At 36.9% G+C, this 19488-nt stretch overlaps 2 protein-coding genes across 5 annotated transcripts; one reads left to right on the top strand and one right to left on the bottom strand.

The window, feature by feature from the left end:
* Nucleotides 1-8806: 8806 nt before the first annotated feature.
* On the top strand, nucleotides 8807-11961 carry LOC107637104 (myb family transcription factor PHL7). Of its 3 annotated transcripts, none has more exons than XM_016340577.3 (7): nucleotides 8807-8953; nucleotides 9779-9977; nucleotides 10163-10239; nucleotides 10331-10373; nucleotides 10482-10539; nucleotides 10632-10701; nucleotides 11134-11961. In XM_016340577.3, the coding sequence occupies exons 2-7, from the start codon at nucleotides 9845-9847 to the stop codon at nucleotides 11662-11664; spliced, it is 912 nt and encodes a 303-aa protein (XP_016196063.1). In that variant the 5' UTR covers nucleotides 8807-8953; nucleotides 9779-9844; the 3' UTR covers nucleotides 11665-11961. The 3 variants fall into 3 exon arrangements, with proteins under 3 accessions (XP_016196063.1, XP_016196045.1, XP_020959172.1); XM_016340559.3 differs by lacking the exon at nucleotides 8807-8953 and adding an exon at nucleotides 8979-9224; XM_021103513.2 differs by lacking the exon at nucleotides 8807-8953 and having other exon boundaries at nucleotides 9296-9965.
* A 227-nt stretch (nucleotides 11962-12188) lies between these two features.
* Nucleotides 12189-17758, bottom strand: LOC107637095 (alpha/beta-Hydrolases superfamily protein). 2 transcript variants are annotated; one of them, XM_088501901.1, is made up of 14 exons: nucleotides 17486-17758; nucleotides 16661-16883; nucleotides 16112-16193; nucleotides 15875-15978; nucleotides 15609-15735; nucleotides 15347-15441; nucleotides 14763-14886; nucleotides 14224-14304; nucleotides 13925-14023; nucleotides 13645-13824; nucleotides 13393-13530; nucleotides 13252-13311; nucleotides 12910-13044; nucleotides 12189-12663 (listed from the first exon to the last, which is right to left on the bottom strand). In XM_088501901.1, exons 2-14 carry the CDS (start codon nucleotides 16699-16701, stop codon nucleotides 12421-12423), a joined length of 1509 nt encoding a protein of 502 aa, XP_088358027.1. In that variant the 5' UTR covers nucleotides 16702-16883; nucleotides 17486-17758; the 3' UTR covers nucleotides 12189-12420. The 2 variants fall into 2 exon arrangements, with proteins under 2 accessions (XP_088358027.1, XP_016196032.1); XM_016340546.3 differs by lacking the exon at nucleotides 17486-17758 and having other exon boundaries at nucleotides 16661-17416.
* Between the last annotated feature and the right edge of the window lie 1730 nt (nucleotides 17759-19488).

Raw genomic sequence — 19488 nt, 5'->3', positions numbered from 1 at the left:
CCAAAGGGCATGACTACGTAGCAATAATTTGCTCTGGGCGTGATGAATGATGTCTTTTCCTGGTTCGGTTTGTACATCGGGATTTGGTTGTATCCCGAGTACGCATCCACAAACGACAAGTATTGATACCCCGAGCTGGAGTCTACTAGAGTGTCAATGCTTGGGAGTGGATATGGGTCTTTGGGACATGCTTTATTTAGGTCGGTATAGTCGACGCACATCCTCCACTTGTCATTTTTCTTCTTGACTAGCACTGCATTTGCTAGCCATGTTGGATATTTGACTTCTCTGATGAAGTCAGCTTCCAGGAGAGCTTGTACCTGCTCTTCCACCACTTGAGCTCGTTCTGGGCCGAGCTTACGCATTCGCTGCTGTACAGGTCGTGACCCCGGATATACCGAGAGCCTATGGGATATGAGCTCGGGGTCTATTCCGGGCATGTCGGAAGCTTTCCAGGCAAAAGGTCAGAGTTATTTCTTAAGAGTTATTTCTTCTAGGTCGGCCCCTATGTTGGTATTTTTTCCTTCCTCTTCGCCGACCTGTACTTCTTCAGTTTTTCCTCCTGGTTGTGGACGCAGCTCTTCTTTGGCTCTTGTGCCGCCGAGCTCTATGGTGTGGACTTCCTTGCCTTTCCCTCTCAGGTTTAGGCTTTAATTGTAGCATTTTCTCACCAATTTCTGGTCTCCCTGTACCGTTGCTATCCCCGCAAGTGTCGGGAATTTCATGCAAATATGAGGGGTAGACACCACTGCTCCGAGTCAATTTAGGGTAGCTTTTCCAATTAAGGCATTATATGTTGACCCCACATCAAGGACTATAAAGTCTATGCTCAGAGTTTTGGATTTTCCCCCCTTTCCGAAGGTCGTGTGAAGTGGTAGAAATCCTAGTGGTTTTATCGGCGTGTCGCCTAATCCGTATAAAGTATCGGGGTAGGCTCTTAACTCCTTTTCATCCAACCCTAGTTTGTCGAACGCGGGCTTGAAAAGGATGTCTGCTGAACTTCCTTGGTCTACTAGAGTTCTGTGGAGATGGGCATTGGCTAGGATCATGGTTATCACCACTGGATCATCATGTCCAGGGATTACTCCTTGCCCATCCTCCTTTGTAAATGAGATTGTGGGGAGGTCGGGTGATTCGCTACCGACCTGGTAGACTCGCTTGAGGTGTCTCTTGCGAGATGACTTGGTGAGTCCTCCTCCCGCAAATCCTCCCGAGATCATATGTATGTGTCTCTCGGGGGTTTGCGGTGGTGGGTCTCTTCTGTCCCCGTCCTCTCGCTTTCTCTTCCCATGATTGTCCAACCTTTCCATGAGATATCTATCAAGTCGACCTTCTCTGGCCAGCTTTTCTATCATATTTTTGAGGTCGTAGCAATCATTTGTTGAATGACCATAGATCTTATGGTACTCACAGTAATCGCTGCGACTTCCTCCCTTTTTATTTTTGATGGGTTTGGGAGGCGGCAGTCTTTCAGTATTGCAGATTTCTCAGTATACGTTCACCGTGGAAACCTTTAGAGGAGTATAAGAGTGATATTTCCTCGGTCTGTCGAGACCGAGCTCTTCTTTCTTCTTGGGCTCTCTTTCTTTCTCTTTTATCGAGTGGGGATGCCCAGGTCGCCAATTCGGCTCTCATAGTTTGGCATTCTCCTCCATGTTGATGTACTTTTCAGCTATTTCTTGTACATCACTCAAAGAGGTGGGGTGCCTTTTTGATATGAACTGTGAAAATGGACCTTTTCTAAGTCCATTTACTAGCCCCATGATGACCGCTTCAGTGGGCAGGTCTTGAATCTCCAAACACGCTTTTTTGAACCTTTTCATATAGTCCCGTAAAGGCTCTCCAACCTCCTGCTTTATTCCCAGGAGGCTCGGTGCGTGCTTTACTTTATCCTTCTGGATGGAGAACCTCATTAAGAACTTTCTCGAGACGTCTTCGAAGCTAGTAACTGACCTTGGAGGGAGGCTATCAAACCACTTCATCGCCGCTTTTGATAGAGTGGTTGGGAAAGCCTTGCAGCGAGTTGCATCAGAAGTATCAGCCAGATACATCCGACTTTTAAAATTGCTTAGATGATGCTTCGGGTCCGTGGTTCTGTCATAGAGGTTCATATCAGGGCTTTTGAAGTTTCTTGGAACTTTTGCCCTCATGATGTCCTCACTGAAAGGATCCTCTCCTCCTAGAGGTGACTCCTCTCGGTCGCCACGGGAGTTCCGACTTCTAAGGGAAGATTCTAGCCTCAAGAGTTTTTTCTCTAACTCTTTTCGTCACTCTATCTCTTCCCTGAGGTTTCGCTCCGCCTCTCGTTGTCGCTCTAATTCATGTTCCAGTTGTTCCAAACGACGTTGATGACCATGGACCAATCCCATTAGTTCGGTTGCATGGGGTGGCCCTTCCTTTCCTGATTCTCGTCCCTCCGAGGAGTTTACTTTTGGGTTTTTTAACCCAGAGGTGCCCTCTCTATGTTGGTCGTTGGTTCCCTGGTGAAGGGTTGGGTCCGCGTCGTTGTTTCCGGTATCCAGGTCTCCCTGTTCGAAATCAGACGCGGTATGACCATCTTCTGGTGACTTGTCCGCCATCACTGGTCGATCTCTCGGGTCTTCGGCAACGGCGCCAATGTTACGATGGGTAACCGGAGATTAATGGGCTGGACTCGTTAGCTTGGCCCGATCGTCTGAGGAGGGAAGCCTTTGCAATGGATTACGCTTCTGGGCCTCCGTCCGACTTGTGAGTATGAATGAGCGGGGGGTGGTACCTACAAAGACACTCCGATGCCTAAGTCAGCAAGGGCGTAAGCAGGTTTAGAAAGTATTGGAACTTAGAGATACCTGAGGGGTGTCAGTGTATTTATAATGGTGAGCCAATAACCACCATTGGAGTAGTTCCACCTTTTAAGGTGGATAACCGTCCCTTTATATTAGGGAAGTTGAGATATGGCTCCTAGAAGTGGGTTGAGAGATTTTAGGGATAGTTACTAGCTTGAATGAGTACCTATCTGCCAGCTAATCTTAGTTCCCGACTTCTTTAGAGCAAGTCGTGTCAAGAACCGATTTCTCCAGGGGAAGGTCGGTGTAGGATGAGGCTCAATCCTTTGGGTTGGGCCTTTCGTTTGGACCTGAGCCTTAGCGTTGGGCCAGGGTATGAACACTCACTAAACTAGAAATATGGTGACTATATCTAAGGATTCTAGTCTAACTCTTCATTTTTCGTTCTCTACAAACCTCTCAATCACCAAGTGGAACAACCCTCAGTGTCTCCTCCACCAGTATGAGGGATCTCTCAAAAAATAAACACAAACAAGATGGAATCTCGTGATTTTTGCAAAATGCGAATTCAAAAGATTTTGAAATTTACGCCTCCGATTTATTCCTCTGGTTGGCTCACTATTTTGGTTGCCGCACTGGTGTGATTACCTTCACACTCAATCGGAGTATTCGAATTCACAGAATTGATAATCTCCTTGCACTCTCTTACAAGGTCATAGCAATTCCACTTGTTGCAAACAAGATGCAAGGATTCATACTCAACATCATATTCAAAATAACACAAATCTTTTGAATAACGGGGAGCTCAAAATTAATATGGACACAAGCTCTGGCAAACTTCCCTCTCTCAACAGATTTTGTGGTTAAGTTAACCTTAACCGGCGTTCCCACAATCGTTGCAATACACATCATAACCTCCTCATGATAGTACCATATACTGAGTTTCGAGATTTTAATCCACACCATAATAGAGCCAAAGAATTTCTCATATGGTCTAAACAAAGGCGTCAATGGCTTTACTGCAATATAGTTGCCTGCGATCATCCATGATCCTCCTAAAAGCACCATCTCTTAATCCTCTATAAGATTAAACTTAACCAAAAAATAATCAAAGCCTACATCAAGAATTTAATAACCGCCTTTAAGTCTGAACACCCTTGAGCTTATAGACAAAAGCTGTATAACTAAAGTCCTTACCAAGCACCTTGATCATTACACTATCAGATTCCGACCCTAGCTTCTGTCGTAAAAGCTACCTTCAGTGGTGTTGAATCACCTTACTTCTAGATCGTCAGCCTGACTCACACCTTTCTCTCATCCCTCACTCATTGTTGTGAAATACTCGGCACTTTATTCTATTATTCTTTTTTTATTTTTATCAATTTTTTTTACAGTTATGCTACAAATTCAAGCTTTTTTATCATCCAAATCCAATAAAGTTGGTCTAACACCCAAAAAACCACTTTTATTTTAGAGAGTGTTTATACACGTGTCCAAAAATACTACACAGAGACATTTCACATTCGCGCTCTGCAACATGAACGGTTACCATCTTTCTCTCAAATTTAAAACCTCTCTCAAAACCTTGCAACAAACAATCAAAATCTCAGCAAAAACTAAAGCGAAGAAAGATCATTGAAGGTACGCAGTTTTTTCTTTCTCTTCTCTCTCTCTTGTGAAACAGTAGATATGGTTAAAAACAAGAAAATAGAAACAATAATTCTCTTTATAGTGTACATTTTGTGATAACTATACTCGTTTGGTGTTATCTAACTCACATTGATGGATTTTCTGGATGTAAAATTGATTTGCATGTATTTTGGTTAATGATTGAGTCTTGTTCCCCTGGATTTCGTACAGTTAGGGCATAGAATATACTCGTACTGCTTCTGGTGTCATTTAGATTACTTTTTCTTATCCAAAAATAATTTGGATGTGTTTTTGTTAATCATTAAGTCTTTTTGTTTGCTTGTTCTAAAATAATTTTCTGTGGTGCGATCATTAAATAATTTTAGTTCATTACTTAGTTTAATTCAGGTTCATTTGGTACCGTTTGCTTGGATTTGCTGTACTTAGGTCATGGAATATTTTTGTTGATAATTCAGTCTTTTTGTTTGCTTTTTCAAATCGTTAATTAACTTTGGTTCATTTATGAATTAATTGAGATTCAATTGATGCTGTTGTTAAGTATTCACCAAATTTTTTATTTCTTAAGTAATTTCGAATCATTTCTTATTTTAATTGAGGTTCATTTGCTCTCGTTCGCTTTGATTTGTTGTACTTAGGATATGGAATGTAATTGTAGTGCTTTCGTTATCATTTAAAACACATTGATAACTTTTCTGGATATAAAATTAATTTGCATATGTTTTCTTCACCATTCAGTATCATTTGTGTGCTTGTTCAGATCCATAAATGAATTGAATGTGTTTTTGTTGATGATTGAGTCTTTTTATCTGTTTGTTCAAACTGTGAACTAATTTCGGTTCATTTATGAATTAACTAAGATTCAGTTGATACTGCTGTTAAGTGTTGATCAAATTTTTTATTCCTTAAGTAATTTCGGATCATTTCTTAGTTTAATTGTGGTTCATTTGCTCTTGTTTGCTTGGATTTATTGTACTTAGGATATGGAATGTAATTGTAGTGCTTTTGTTATCATTTAACATACATTGATAACTTTTCTGGATATAAAATTGATTTGCATATGTTTTTCTTCACCATTCAGTATCATTTGTGTGCTTGTTCAAATCCAGAATTGAATTGGATGTATTTTTGTTGATGATTGAGCCTTTTTGTCTGCTTGTTTAAATTGTGAACTAATTTCAGTTTATTTATGAATTAACCTATGATGCATGGACACTGACACGGACACGAGACACGTCGACACGCGAATTTTAAAATCTTACATGACACGGGGACACGCATATATATAAAATATAAAGAATTTTTTAGATAAATTGTAATGATATTTTGATATTTTATTGATATTAAAATATAAATTAAAATTTTTAATTATTTTTAATGTCTTATTTTAATTATATTAAGTATTTAAAATATTTTTTGTTTTAATAAATAATAATATATACTATATATAAATTTATTTTAAGAATATATGTTAAGAATAAAACTGGACACGCGGACACGTGATGGTATTTAGGTGTGTCCAGGCGTGTCCGGAGAAGAATTTTTTATTTTTTATTAAGACACGGTTGGACACAGCACACACGCGTGTCGGACGAGTGTCGGTGAGTATCGTGTCCAAAATGTGTCCGACACGCAGACACGATAATTCAGCGAAGTGTCCGTGCTTCATAGAAATTAACCGAGGTTCAGTCGATGCTACTGTTAAGTATTGACCAAATTTTTTATTACTTAAGTAATTTTGATTTATTTTTTGGTTTAATTGAGGTTCATTTGCTCTCGTTCACTTGGATTTGCTGTACATAGGTCATGGAATGTAATTGTAGTGCTTTTGTTATCATTTAACACACAATGATAACTTTTCTGGATATAAAATTGATTTGCATCTATTTTTCTTCACCGTTCAGTATCATTTGTGTGCTTGTTCAAATCCACAAATGAATTGGATGTGTTTTGTAGATTATTGAGTCTTTTTGTCTGCTTGTTCAAATCGTGAACTAATTTCGATTCATTTATGAATTAATTGAGGTTCAGTTGATGCTGACTAATTTTTTTATTCCTTACACTCAAAATGACAAATAAGAAAGTTTCCAAGAAGACCATCTCAAAAAAGGCGAAGGCAATTTACGATGTACGCATATACACATTAAATCAACTCTATTTTTGTATTATAAATATATCATATAGCATAATTTTCAAATCTTTGTAGAAAACTCACGATTTGAGATACTCTACGAGAACAATAGCTGACGTGTTTCCCAAAATGAGTGATCAGAAGAAAGCTATCGTCGAAGAAATGGGATTTGGTCACTGAGACATATCCTTTCATTGAATGTCCCACACAACCTCTCGAGGAAATTGGCACATTCCTTCGATCTTTATAAAAGATTCTTGGAGACGCACTTTGGGAAGATCGACATAACCCCTACCAAGATAAGAGATGCACTAGGTCTAAATAGAATCAGTGACAGTTATGAACCGAAATAAGTAGCTAGTATGAACCGAAATGTGGCTCACAAAGCACAGAAGCCAGAACAACAAAATTACTTGTTTGTATTGTAAGTCATATCAAAGCATTTTGATAGAGTAATCAACCTCAACATCAACTTCGTAAAAGAAATTTTGATTCTTTTCTTTCATTCTTAAAAAATATTTTCCAAACTCTTTTGCATCATCTTGTTTAGAAACATTGCGGACTTTTCTTGTAATGTAATTTCTCACATCTTTTTTTTATAAAACTTAGTTCACGGTGACCACCCGTTGTTGCCACAAATAATTGGTATGTTTTGCTCAATCTAATTCCGGCTTCATCATTATTCTCGATCGTACGATGCACAAACATGTTTAGCTCCCTTTGTTGTTTAAACATCTCTGCTCTATTTGGACAGCATGCATGTGAATGATTCAGAACAATTTTAAAAATGATTCAAAGACCAACGTCCTTCATTATATGTATATAAATCATTGCCGGACAATTAATTCCAGCTAAGGGGTTTATCTTCAGAGTTTGAGATATCTTCGAATTTCATTTCCTCTCTCTACTACATGTGATTAATTAATTATTAATTTTATCTCAATTTCGAGTGGTGTTCCTTATTTTTGTAGAAAAACCAGAAAGTTTGGAATAATATTTATAGAAATTTTCAACTTCTTCAAGTGTCTTGAAAGTTATACCAACCTTTGGAACAAACTGCTTATCGACAGCACACAGATACTGAAAACAAACCGAAATGTTATAAGCACGACACCATTATATAAAAACAAATGAACTAAATGTATAGCAGAGAATTTAATATTTGTAATAAAAAGATTTCAATTTGGTCATTGTTGGTTCAAATCACATAAAATTAAAAAAAAATAATTAATTTCATTTAAGACCGAATGTATAGCATAAGAACTAACAACATCAAAGACAAACAAAAACAAAAATGAACTGAAAAATATTCCATATAACACCAAATAGATTCATCTAAAAATTCAGAAACTACTGCATTCTATCCAAATTCAAATTCAAAAATAACATTGAATTTCACAAAGAAGAATGAAATTATCCATTACCACTTAGATTCAATTGCATTCGATTCCATTTCATTCCATTCAATTCAAATTGTTGAAGAATAAAACTACATATATTAGGAACGAACCAAACCTCGTCCACTTGATTCGATTCAGAAGAATAATCCAATTCGTCCTGGTTCAACTAATCTGAACTTGAATCATTCATTATTTTCGAACACGCAAAACATATAGGAATTTATTGTAGTGCTGAATTTCAAATGCAAACTTTTATTGAAAAACGATGCATATCAAAATCTATATAAAAGAAAAGAAGAATCCGTAGAGAAATAAAAAAAATGTGAGAAAAACGAGGAAATTCGTAGAAAAAACGTCGAAGAAAAAAGCGTTTACGTAATAGAAAAGCGTTTATCTTAAATATTTGTTAGGAGCGTATAAACACGTATAAATATACGTGACTCTGAATTATTTGGTTAGAGTTGGTTGTTAATATAAGAGAAAAGGACAAATAAGTCATTGACCTTTTGATTCGCAAACATTTAAGTTCTCGAAGATTTGAAAATACATTCAAGTCCCTAATCTTTTCAAAACCTGGACATATTGATCCCTCATATTCATTTGAACCTGTCAGACTCAACAGAAAAATCAAACGTAACTCCCGTTGTTCTGACCTGGTTGACACGGATGCACACACGTGAGAAAGTTTTTAAAATTGGACAAATTAAACTCAGAGATTGATATGTCCAGATTTTAAAAAGATTAAAAACTCAAATGTATTTTTAAATCACCAAGAACTTAAATGTTCGCAGGCCAAAAGTTCAGAGTCTGATTTATCTTTTTCTCTTAATATAACTTGGATGGAGAGCTTAATTGTTCTTTTTAATATTTAAAATACAAAAACGTACAAAAGATATATATTTTTGCCACCGGCCACATTCTATGTCCCTTTCAATTTCGTTTGTACTAAACACACAATTGGGATTTGGGATCTTATATTTTCCGAGTGTTTAATTTCTCCAGTGGATAAGGTAGGTACCTCTGTCTCTCCGCTTTGTTTTGATTCTGTTTTCGACCGAAATCTCAAAAAGAAAATGCCAAGAGAAGAAGGGAGTAAAGGAACAGAGGAAGAAGGGGGTAGTTATTAGTTAATACTTAATAGCACTGTTTACGTAAGCAGAGTATTGTATTTGTACGTACAAATATTAGCATCGTAGTATTTACTACAGTTACAGTATACGCGAGAAAGAAGAGGTCGGAGTCGGAGATTGAAGGAACCCCGGGGTGGCCCACCGGTCACTGGTAAGTGCCTTGCTGCGTCAAGCTCCAGCTCCAGCTCCACTTTGACTTCTCACCCACTTTCAAACTCTTTCTGTGCAAAAAGTTCTCTCTATCTCTCTCCATTCCTTTATTTCTTTATTGAGTTTTCAATTTGTCTGCTAATTCAATTCTTGCTCCTTTATTGCTTATTAGCTATGAACTCTTCTTTCTCTGTGTGTGGCACCTTCGAAACCCTAATTGCTAACATTAACAAGTTTTTGTTGCCTTGCTGGTTGTGTGTCCTTCTCTTCCTACACATGATGTGAATTAGTCAACGGTCACATTTGCCCCTATTTCCCGTTTCAGTTCCCCCTAATTCAACAACAGTGCTAACTATGAGCATTGAGCTTCAATCACTTTCCTGTTTGGTGGGGAGTGGGGACGCCAATGCTTCCACAGGACCAACAATCATTACGCCCAATTCTGTCTTCTTCTCTTTGTTTTATGTTTGCCCATACCGGATTCTTGAATTTATGTTTCAGTGTTTGCATTCTGTTGAGTATTGACACTTATTTCGTTGCTGCTGTTACTCTTAGATTAATGACAAATGTATCACCCAAACAACTCTGCTTCCACGCAACTCATTAGTTTGTGATCACCCCATGGATTGTGTTGCCACTGCAATGGATCTTGTCAATGGAGGTAACAGTCTAGCTTCCAAGCAGCGGTTACGCTGGACCAATGACCTCCACGAACGCTTCGTCGATGCGGTTGCTCAACTTGGTGGGTCAGATCGTGAGTTTTTCCTTCTCCTATGCATGGAACAAAGAAAATAATACAGTGTGAATGTAAATTGATAATCTTATTGTTAGTACTTGCTGTTGACTGGGTATCCTGATTTTAGGTGAAGAATCCAATATAACATGAATGATTCCTTGTGATGAAGGCAACTTAAATTTGATAACCTTTTGTTTTCCCAGGTGCCACACCTAAAGGTGTCCTCAGAGTTATGGGTGTGCAAGGGTTGACAATTTACCATGTCAAAAGTCATTTACAGGTAACAATGTTTTCTCAGCCTTGCTAAACTCGATACTCGTCCATGATTGTCACCTTGGTCTTTACTCTTTATCCTCATTGCTTCTGTTCAGAAATACCGACTAGCAAAATATCTACCTGGCTCCTCAACTGATGGTATGTCATGCTGAATTTCATTGTTTAAAAATTCATGGAGAAGATTCTTTTAACTTTAACTGACCCTCCGGTTACATGGTGATACCTTTTTTACATTCTTGATGAAAGGGAAAAACGCCGAGAAGAAAGAAACAGAGGATGTACTTTCTAATCTTGATGGTTCATCGTAAGTATGACTGCCTGTATTTGTTTTGGGATTTAATACCAGTACCAGTTGTGACTGAAGTTAATAGTTGGGGCTTGTGTATCTGAATGCAGTGGGATGCAAATTACTGAAGCACTAAAGCTTCAAATGGAGGTGCAGAAGCGACTGCATGAGCAATTAGAGGTCATTCATATATGAAATGATGAGATGGATTTTTCTATTTTTATTTTATTTAATAATTCTCATGAATTTGTTTAATGAATAAAAATCAACGACACACCCAAAAAGAAAAGGTTATTAAAGTTTTAAGTTCTATTACTCTAAGTGAGTCTTTGACTAGGGTGGGTAGCGCTTGTTCTGATGGAAACTTTTGATGATGTTAGTAATAACCCCTTCCACAGGATGACAGGAGCCCCCACCAAGTCTCACATTAGACTATGGGCATACCAAGTCCGGTGTTCTTTGCAATTTCACTTGAGTTGTATACAAATCGTGCCTGAACACCAGTATGAAGTTAAACAAAACAAAAAACAGTTTTGATAGAATGATGAATTGTGTTTAAAATGCCAAGCTTGTTAACCTTTCTTTTTCACCCAAAAAAAAAATGTGAAACAGGTGCAGAGACAACTACAACTAAGGATAGAAGCGCAGGGTAAATACTTGAAGAAGATTATTGAAGAGCAGCAGCGGCTCGGCGGTGTTCTTACAGAAGCACCTGACTGGGGCGCTACAGCTCTGGTTCCAGGAGTTACACACCAAGAAGATAATAAGACCGATCAAGCAACCCCTGCCACAACCTCTGAGAGCCCCCTTCTGGAGGTAGCTGTGAAAGAACAAGCCCTGGCTAAGAGTCTTTCAATTGATGAATCCTTTTCATCTCAGCATGAACCGTTGACACCTGATTCTGGTTGCCATGTTGGCAACCCCACTGGCGGCCCTGAAGAGGAGAGATCAACAAAGAAACAGCGCTTGAACATAGATGGATCATATTCTAGACCAGAAATGCTGCTTCCGCATCAAATACTGGAGTCAAATGTCTCATCAAACAAGCAACCAAATGTTGTTTCTACTCCCCAGGAGGAATATGATCATTCAATGGATATAGCTGCCAAAAGTGTGACAAGGAATTCCAGCAGGGTTGTATGAGTAATCTGTGATTTATTCTAGCAAGCAGCTTGTGTATTAGGACTGATTTCATTTCATTTAGTCGGGCATATCATATGCAGTCTTGTAGATTATGGAACCTGTAGGCTGTAGCTCTTAGTTTTCAGTACACTCAGATTTCACTTTGGGTGGAGACCTATTCATGACGGTGACTCGAAGACGCTGATCGGTTGTACGAGATCTTATCAGTCAATGTAACTGCAGAGTGCAGATGCTTAGGAACAGTGCAGTAGTATGTGGTCTGATGCACCATATATTAGAAATTCGATATTCATACTATAATATTGGATTAATATTTTGTCTTAAGGTCACCAATGACCAAATATGGGCTTCTCATGCTTCAGCAATCCTTTTGTTCAACTGGCCCAGGCCCACGGAAAATGCTAAAATGAGCAGGCCCAGTAACACGAAGGGTATATGTGACACTTGTGAATTGTGACTGGGCATTCAACAAGAAAACAATCTGAAATAATGATACAAAAACAAAAATATAAGGGAAAAACGAGTTGACTCACAATTCAATTCGTTGACACAGAATAATCAAGTGAGAGAACAAAGCCAAAGTGGAACCAATATTAATATTAACAAGGACTGACTGCCTACAATTACAAACCAATAAAACCAAATTCCAAGGAGTGGCTATAACAAATACAGGATCACATAGATGCTCAAAGAACTTCAGAATTAGACATGAAGAATGTCCGTCTGTCAGTCAGTCGGTCAGTATGATACAAATGTTCAAGAGGACTCGTGTCTTCGATGGATTGATCCCTTTAGAAGGCAATGCCGCAGTCGTCTACTCAGAGCCTCCAGCTTCTCGAACCTGTCACCCTTCCCCTTTTTGTCAGCTGTCTCGCCTTTCTTCTTTTTCTTCTTCTTGATCTTGTTCTTGTTCTTCTTGAGCTTCTTTTCATCTTCTTTTGCCTCTGAACACTTCTCTTTCATGCTTCTCAAAGGTGTTGCAAATACATCCAATGTATTCTGAAATTGTTAACATCAATGATATCATTACAATACTCCAAGTCTCCAACTCTACAAATAAGCATGAGAAGCAACAACAATAGACCACATTGATAACTAACATGCAAATTAGAATCTCACTTCACTTCCACATCATTTTCAACATTACCCTTTAGTTTAATCAACAAAACCAAGAGTATGAAGAGAAACATATAAATGTCTGTGTGCATGCACGCGTGCACATGGCGATACGCAATATACATATACCTGAGGGAGGTTATCAGCCCTTAAATCTGCACAAGATTCTTCATCACTGCCTCCTAAAGAAGAACATCTGCCCCAACTTTCTCTGTTTGAGCTTGTACATGAGAAACAATCTTCAGTTTGATCATTGACCTTATCCTGTAAAATCATGAAGTACATGAGCCAAAACTGATCAAAATATCATCACACCCATAATTATGATCTCTGCATCATAAAACTAAGTCCTACATGGAGAGTTTTTAAAAAACATGAATAAACATGCCATTTCAGGCCATGTTAGAGAGAGAAGGGGGAGGGAAGAGACTGAGTAATTTCTTAATTTCATACAGTACTTGATAAGATCACCTGTACATCATTTGTAGGCTCATTGTTGTCATGCACAATTTCTTCTGTAAACACGGATTCCTAAAATACAAGAAACGAATGAATTCAACAATACAAAATGTTTGGAAGGAAATAGCATGGATAGAAGGTTAAGGCAGATACCAGATCAGCAGATGGTGCAACTTCTGATAGAAGTTCAGTAACTGATTTTGTAGTTGAAATTGTTGGAAGAGCAGAAGATGAGCTTGCAGCATCAGCAGTTGCAGATCGAAGACTAGAGAGTATCTCATATATTAGGTTCTAGCATCAAAACAAGAGCAAAGTTAGTTTTTTGTTTTCTCACTTAATGTAGTTGAATGACTAAATCATACTACTGTATAAATAAAACCACATAAGATACTAAAAGCTAATTACCTCATTCACGCCAGAACCAAGTTTCAAATCCCCCAAATCATAATATTTCTCAAGCTTATCGGCTCTAGAAACTTGAGGAGGGTGGAGGACATTATAGAAGAAAATAGAAACCGAATCATAAAAGAACTGTGGCCTAGAAGAGTTGTGGTCACCATCAAATTTTATGATATTTTTATCACCCTGCAAATCCATAAACAAAGTTAGCTATTTTGGCTATTAAGGGCAAGGAAATGAATAGGCTTCCAAGAAGCCTCATGATCAAAATGAAATAAATTAGTACCGCATAGGATTCAGATATAAGATCAGAATGGTGGGGCTGAATGAATTTGTCATCACTCCCATGTCCAAATAAAACAGGAATGAATGTCTTCCGTGCAACCTGTAGGCTTTAAAGCATTAATTTGAGATAAAAATGGGGAAAAAAAATAACTTTCTAACAATTTGTTTAGACAGAAAAACTGATTATTCTCAGATATCATGGCGAAAAAACCATTATCAGTTTTGTTCCATAAAAAATTATATGATCTCAAAATATGGCTGTTCAATGTTATGAAAGAAAATTGCATAATTAATACATACCAGCAAACAATTCAGATCCATAATATCAAACTTTGCCTTCTTCTCAATAACCCGCCGCATGTATTGCACAGCCATTTTAACCTAAATGCAGGGCAAATGCAACACTATAATCAGAGTAGATAATTTGAGTTAACAGGCTTTAGCTCCATTGCTCAACAAATTCGGCAAATGAATGAAAACGAAACAACATTAAGGGGCAGAAAAGCAATAAAAGCACTGCAAATATATTTCATTTTAAGCAGTGTCTGTTTGTTCTTAAACTTGTCACAGCTAGGTTTGTGTTTATACAAATTTGTGGTGTTCTAGTCGTGACTGTTTGTTTCCATTTCTAATATAGAAAGAATTAATTAATGACTACCAACTTCCATCTTTAGTTTCCAAATAAAAAAGAACCTCAGTAAAAATACCCTATTAAAAGAAAAAACTTAATTAAACTTTATGTTTCAGTCCTAAGATTCCAATTCCCTTTTTGTTCCATTACAATGCAGCTGGTTTATATCACTACATGACTGTTCCAGAGAAAGAAAGAGAGAGAGTACCGTGAACTTGGGAAGCCGAATTTTGTAGACATCTACAAGCTCCATCATCAAATCATACAAGTTTGAAAAGGCACTATCCAATACCATTCCAGCAATAGAAGGGTCTTCAGCTCCATAAAGAAGGCTACAAGTCAGGAAAGTGAATTAATACAGGAGTGGCCCATCACTCTGTGTATCTATGGGAAGCATAGCATCTGGAATTTAAGTCTTAGGCATAGAGCCATTATGTGATTTACAAAACTTCTAAATATATTATGTGCCATCAAAGATTTAGATCATGTATTCAAAAGGGAACAAATTATGAGTTCTTTTTCCCAATTATATTTTGCCACTTTATCAAACAATAACAAAAAGATTCTTCTCCATAGGAAGGCCTTGGTTTTGTCCAGAGGAAAGGGAGCAAGAGAGTAAACTTAAGTCATGAAATTATATTAGAATAAAATGTCAAAATCACCCACTGATGATGTTTAATTTCTTTCTTTTGGGATGGGGGGTTTACGCTTAGCAGAAAATAAAGTATTAAAGCAGCACAAACCCTTATAATGATCAATAACAATAAAAAAGTTTAGTGAAATATGCAATACCTAGTAACAGCACCCATTGATCGTCCCCAGAGACCTATACGTGATATTTGTTTGTTGCTTCTCAAATATGACACCACCATCTTGAGATCATCTTTCTACCACACAAAAGATGGGAAGAATAAAATAACTTGATAATTTTCTTGTGCATAAGATGTCATAGTAATTCATAAAAGATGTTGCATGCAGAAACCAAAGTTAGAATTTGGAGCTAACTAAGCAAGTCAATATGTATAAAGTACAAAAAGTGAAAGAGGCAACATACTTCATGCCAACCAAGGCTAACATAGTTTCCATCAGATAAGCCAGATCCTGAGAAGTCGAGAGTAAAAACAGTAATATTTGATGGAAGAAGAATTACAGCAGCTTCGTTGGCGTCTGCCCTACATCCACTGCATCATTGTACAAATGCACACATATGAAAATAGATAAGAATTGAATGGATATCAGATTTTGGAGACCAACATATTGAAATATATGTTTTATGATTGCACAATGGCAGTGCCAATTAAAAAGAAAAATCACATATACCTGTTTCCATGGCAATATATTACACAAGGCAGAGAAGTATCTTCAGGGAAAGGAGAAGGAAGATAATGACTACATTGTAAAGTATGGCCTCTGGCATTCTTGAGCTGCAGATTAGAAAAAATAAATCAACACATAAACTCATAATCTACAGGTACATAAAGAAATGGTATCATGATGTAACTTCTATAATCTATATATAGAAAAATAAATAAATTAATAAATCAAGTCCATACTTGCCTCCAAATCCTGCCTTTGGTATGTTCTTCCAGCAAGGGAGAATTCCTTGTCCCATAGGTACTGCTCCGGATTATACTCCGCCCTGTACATGTGACAAAGTAAATGCAATGAAGCAGCAACTCAATTGGCTAGCAAAAAGCAATAACTAGTTGAGGAATGGATGCTTCATACAAGGGCAGTTAGCTATTTATCTACATTAACTGAACATGTAAAAACAATTTAAAAAAAAAAAAAAAAACATAACAATTAGTTTAACTCTGGTGAAACTTGTATAAGATATTTCTTTGGATATGATTGAGACAACACATAATATGTTGAGAGGTTAACAAAGATAGTAACAGCAAATAATAGATACGGACAAATATATTAAGTCAAGTCAAGAGAAACTTGCAAATATTAATGGTGTGATTAACAAAATAAGGGTCCTCCTTTGAGGAGAAAGAGCCCCCAAATCATATACTCAGCATAAACATTCTCTGTCCTAACTTGAACAGTGCCATTGTGCCATTGTGCCAAAGCCACAGCAGCCAGTGAATCATAGATTAATACCTGGGAGGCCGAATCACGAAATTGATGAACTGCTCAATCATCTTGTTTCTACTTCTACATGTACCTCAGAGCAACTCCGCCTCATGAGGTTACAACTACAGCGGAGTCTCTGAGAAGCTCAAAGTCAATTCTCTGCCACCAACGCCATCTTCAAACTGCAACTTAATCTCAAATCTCCCAAATATATCTTCCTTGTGAATTAGAATTCCACCATGCCCAAGTCCTTGAGAAACAACACCAACTTGCCACTCAGAAAAAAGAAATCATTTTGAATTACGAAACAAACAGTGCAAAACCCATTACTAATACTGGCACTAGTTCCTGAAAATTTTCAATTTTACAAAGAGGATGGTCGTGTCCCAAGTATACAAGAGCACTCTCCAGATCCAAACGCCCTTAAAATCATACAAAAACTGCATCTCAAGAAAACCAGAGAAAAGACATAGTAAACATAAATTTTCTCCCCATTTTCACCCCCATACCAACCTAACCCACAAGAAAGCTATGTTCGAACCCCCTCTTCTACATTTACAATGATAGAAATAAGCAACTTTATCAACTTCCAAAAAAAAATATTGAGCGAGTGGGCACACGTCAATTGCATAAACAAAAGAGAAACAAGAAAGAGAAAACTCAAAATGTGTTAGAAAATTGTAAAAAGTTGAAAAAGAGAAAAATGTGGGGTAAAATAGAAGAGACGCGAATTCCTAGTCAGATCCCACATCCCAAAATGCCACATTGACGCTCTTCCCACTGATTTCCCGAAGAAGAGAGTGAATAACCTTGAAAAAAGGAAAGAGAAGGTGGAAAAGGAAACAACTTTACCGGAATGAAAAGTTGGGTTGTGAGCTGAGCTGAGCTGAGATTCCAGTACCACCCAAAAGCAAATGCTAGTCCTAAGAAGAGTAATGAAGCTCAACAAGGGAACCGAATAAGTTGAAGAGAAGATTCTCCCCACTGCTAAGATTGTAGTGATGAATTGAACGGAGAAAAAGAAGATGAAGATGAAGATTAAGCTGTGAAGGATGGACTTTTTTCTGAGTTGTTGCCTGTCAAACATTTTTTAAACAATTTTTGAGATTCCTGCTTCCTTTTATTACCGCAAGTTTTTGCTAACTCACTCTTTAAGAGTGAAAAATAAAACTTTTATTACATAAAAAGTTTATTTTTTTTTTTATACTATTAGAAAGGCTACTCACAAATTTCCATTTGGAACTCGAGGTGACATGGACGAATAATTCCACCCTTTAAATTTATTTTATATTTTAATGATTAATTTAATTAATATATAAAATAATGATAACTAAACAAATAACAATTCACGTCAAATAACTAAAAAGTATAAACACAAAAAAATTGAAGTTAAAATTTGTTTTATATCATGAAATTCTACGTCTACGGTCTACATCAAAAAGTATTTCAATTCAAAAGGTTCCTTTCCAATATTAAACAGTTTAAAAAACAGAAAAAGAAAAAACTCAAAATTCTTAATTAGAGTGAAACTGTGATAAGAAAGTCAAAGTCAAAGTCAAACTCAGAAGAAAGACATAGAACTCAAATGCTCAATGCAGTTTACGTTACATGGATAATCTTGAGTCAACAACACAACAACAAGGTCTCTCTTTCTTCTCTCTGACGCAACATTATTATTCTCTTCTATTCTTTTTTCATTTCCCCATCTTCAAATCCTTTCTTTGTATTAAGCTTTTGAGTCTCTGTGGTTTGATTTTGGGACTGGTATTTGTGTATTCAGTTCGTTTTGATTTAGGAATCCTAAAATTTAGAAAATTCTCTGTTTCACTAACTGGTTACACGAGTGTTTCCCAAATCGAATATGTATATCTCACATTCTTTGCTAATTTTCTCTAACTACATGTTGAATTGCTTTTAATTCTAAATAGATTATCTTTATTCCCCCATAAATATATAGGTACTTAGGTAAAGGTCAACTCATTACTTTGCCACACTTTTTCCTCGTACTATTTCAAATTTTCAACAGTTTTGTTATTCTTTACTTAAAAAATTAAACTTATTAGTATCTTCAGGAGCAAGGTTAGTGGGTTTAATGCTTATTTTCAGCAGCAGGGGGATGATGTAGTATGTTGCAGAATGCAGACGATAATGAAGTGGGAGAAGTAGAAGATGATATTTATTTCGGCAGCAGAGTGATGGGGGATTCATTTGAGCCTTTTTTGCTGTCGAACTTTTACTCTTCCTGTGTCATAATGCTTTTTTTTTTTTTTGGTTTACCCAAACGGTATCCCCCAACCCGACAGGTTAAGGACTAATCCGTCGCGAATCTGAGCTCCATTTAAGGGTCTGCCGCTGGCCAATGGGTTGCTGCATGCACAAGGCGGGGTTCGAACTCCCGACACTTGCTTAAGCGGACGAGTGAGCTGACCACTCGACCAACCCAAGTTGGTTTGTGTCATAATGCTTTAATTTAGTATTATTTCTATCTTTGTTGTCAAATGTGTAGTTTATCTGCTTGTTCTTAGGATGACATTTTCAATGAAATGACCAACATTTACTAAAATGTTACTTTTAATATAAGAGTGTGTTTGGTTTACATTTTTATTTTTTGTTTTAATATTCAGTATTTTATTTATTTTTTGAATTTTATGAAGAAAAAAATAAAAATAAAAGATGAAAATAGAAAATAAAATTTTATTATTTTTATTGTTTTGATTTTTTTTTTCACAAATTTTAAAAAATAAAAAATATTAAAAATAAAAATAAAAAATAAAAAACGCAAACTAAATGCATTATAATATTTTCTCCTACTTGCTCTTCATTGGAGTGAAGCTGTGAATTCTCTATTGTAGAAA

This window comes from Arachis ipaensis, chromosome B1, assembly GCF_059453495.1.
Source record: "Arachis ipaensis isolate K30076 ecotype BB chromosome B1, ASM5945349v1, whole genome shotgun sequence".
Classification (NCBI taxonomy): Eukaryota; Viridiplantae; Streptophyta; class Magnoliopsida; order Fabales; family Fabaceae; genus Arachis; species Arachis ipaensis.
This window is presented reverse-complemented; position numbering and strand designations above follow the sequence as displayed.

What these genes read in the sequence shown, in the direction of transcription:
- LOC107637104 (XM_016340577.3), top strand. Translation starts at nt 9,845, where the DNA reads ATGGATTGTGTTGCCACTGCAATGGATCTTGTCAATGGAGGTAACAGT. An exon ending in TCTAATCTTGATGGTTCATC is followed by an intron (nt 10,540 to 10,631) that starts GTAAGTATGACT and finishes ATCTGAATGCAG; the next exon opens with TGGGATGCAAATTACTGAAG. An exon ending in GACTGCATGAGCAATTAGAG is followed by an intron (nt 10,702 to 11,133) that starts GTCATTCATATA and finishes AATGTGAAACAG; the next exon opens with GTGCAGAGACAACTACAACT.
- LOC107637095 (XM_088501901.1), bottom strand. Translation starts at nt 16,701, where the DNA reads ATGATTGAGCAGTTCATCAATTTCGTGATTCGGCCTCCCAG. An exon ending in TTCGTGATTCGGCCTCCCAG is followed by an intron (nt 16,194 to 16,660) that starts GTATTAATCTAT and finishes TCACATGTACAG; the next exon opens with GGCGGAGTATAATCCGGAGC. An exon ending in TTGGTTCTGGCGTGAATGAG is followed by an intron (nt 13,531 to 13,644) that starts GTAATTAGCTTT and finishes TTTTGATGCTAG; the next exon opens with AACCTAATATATGAGATACT.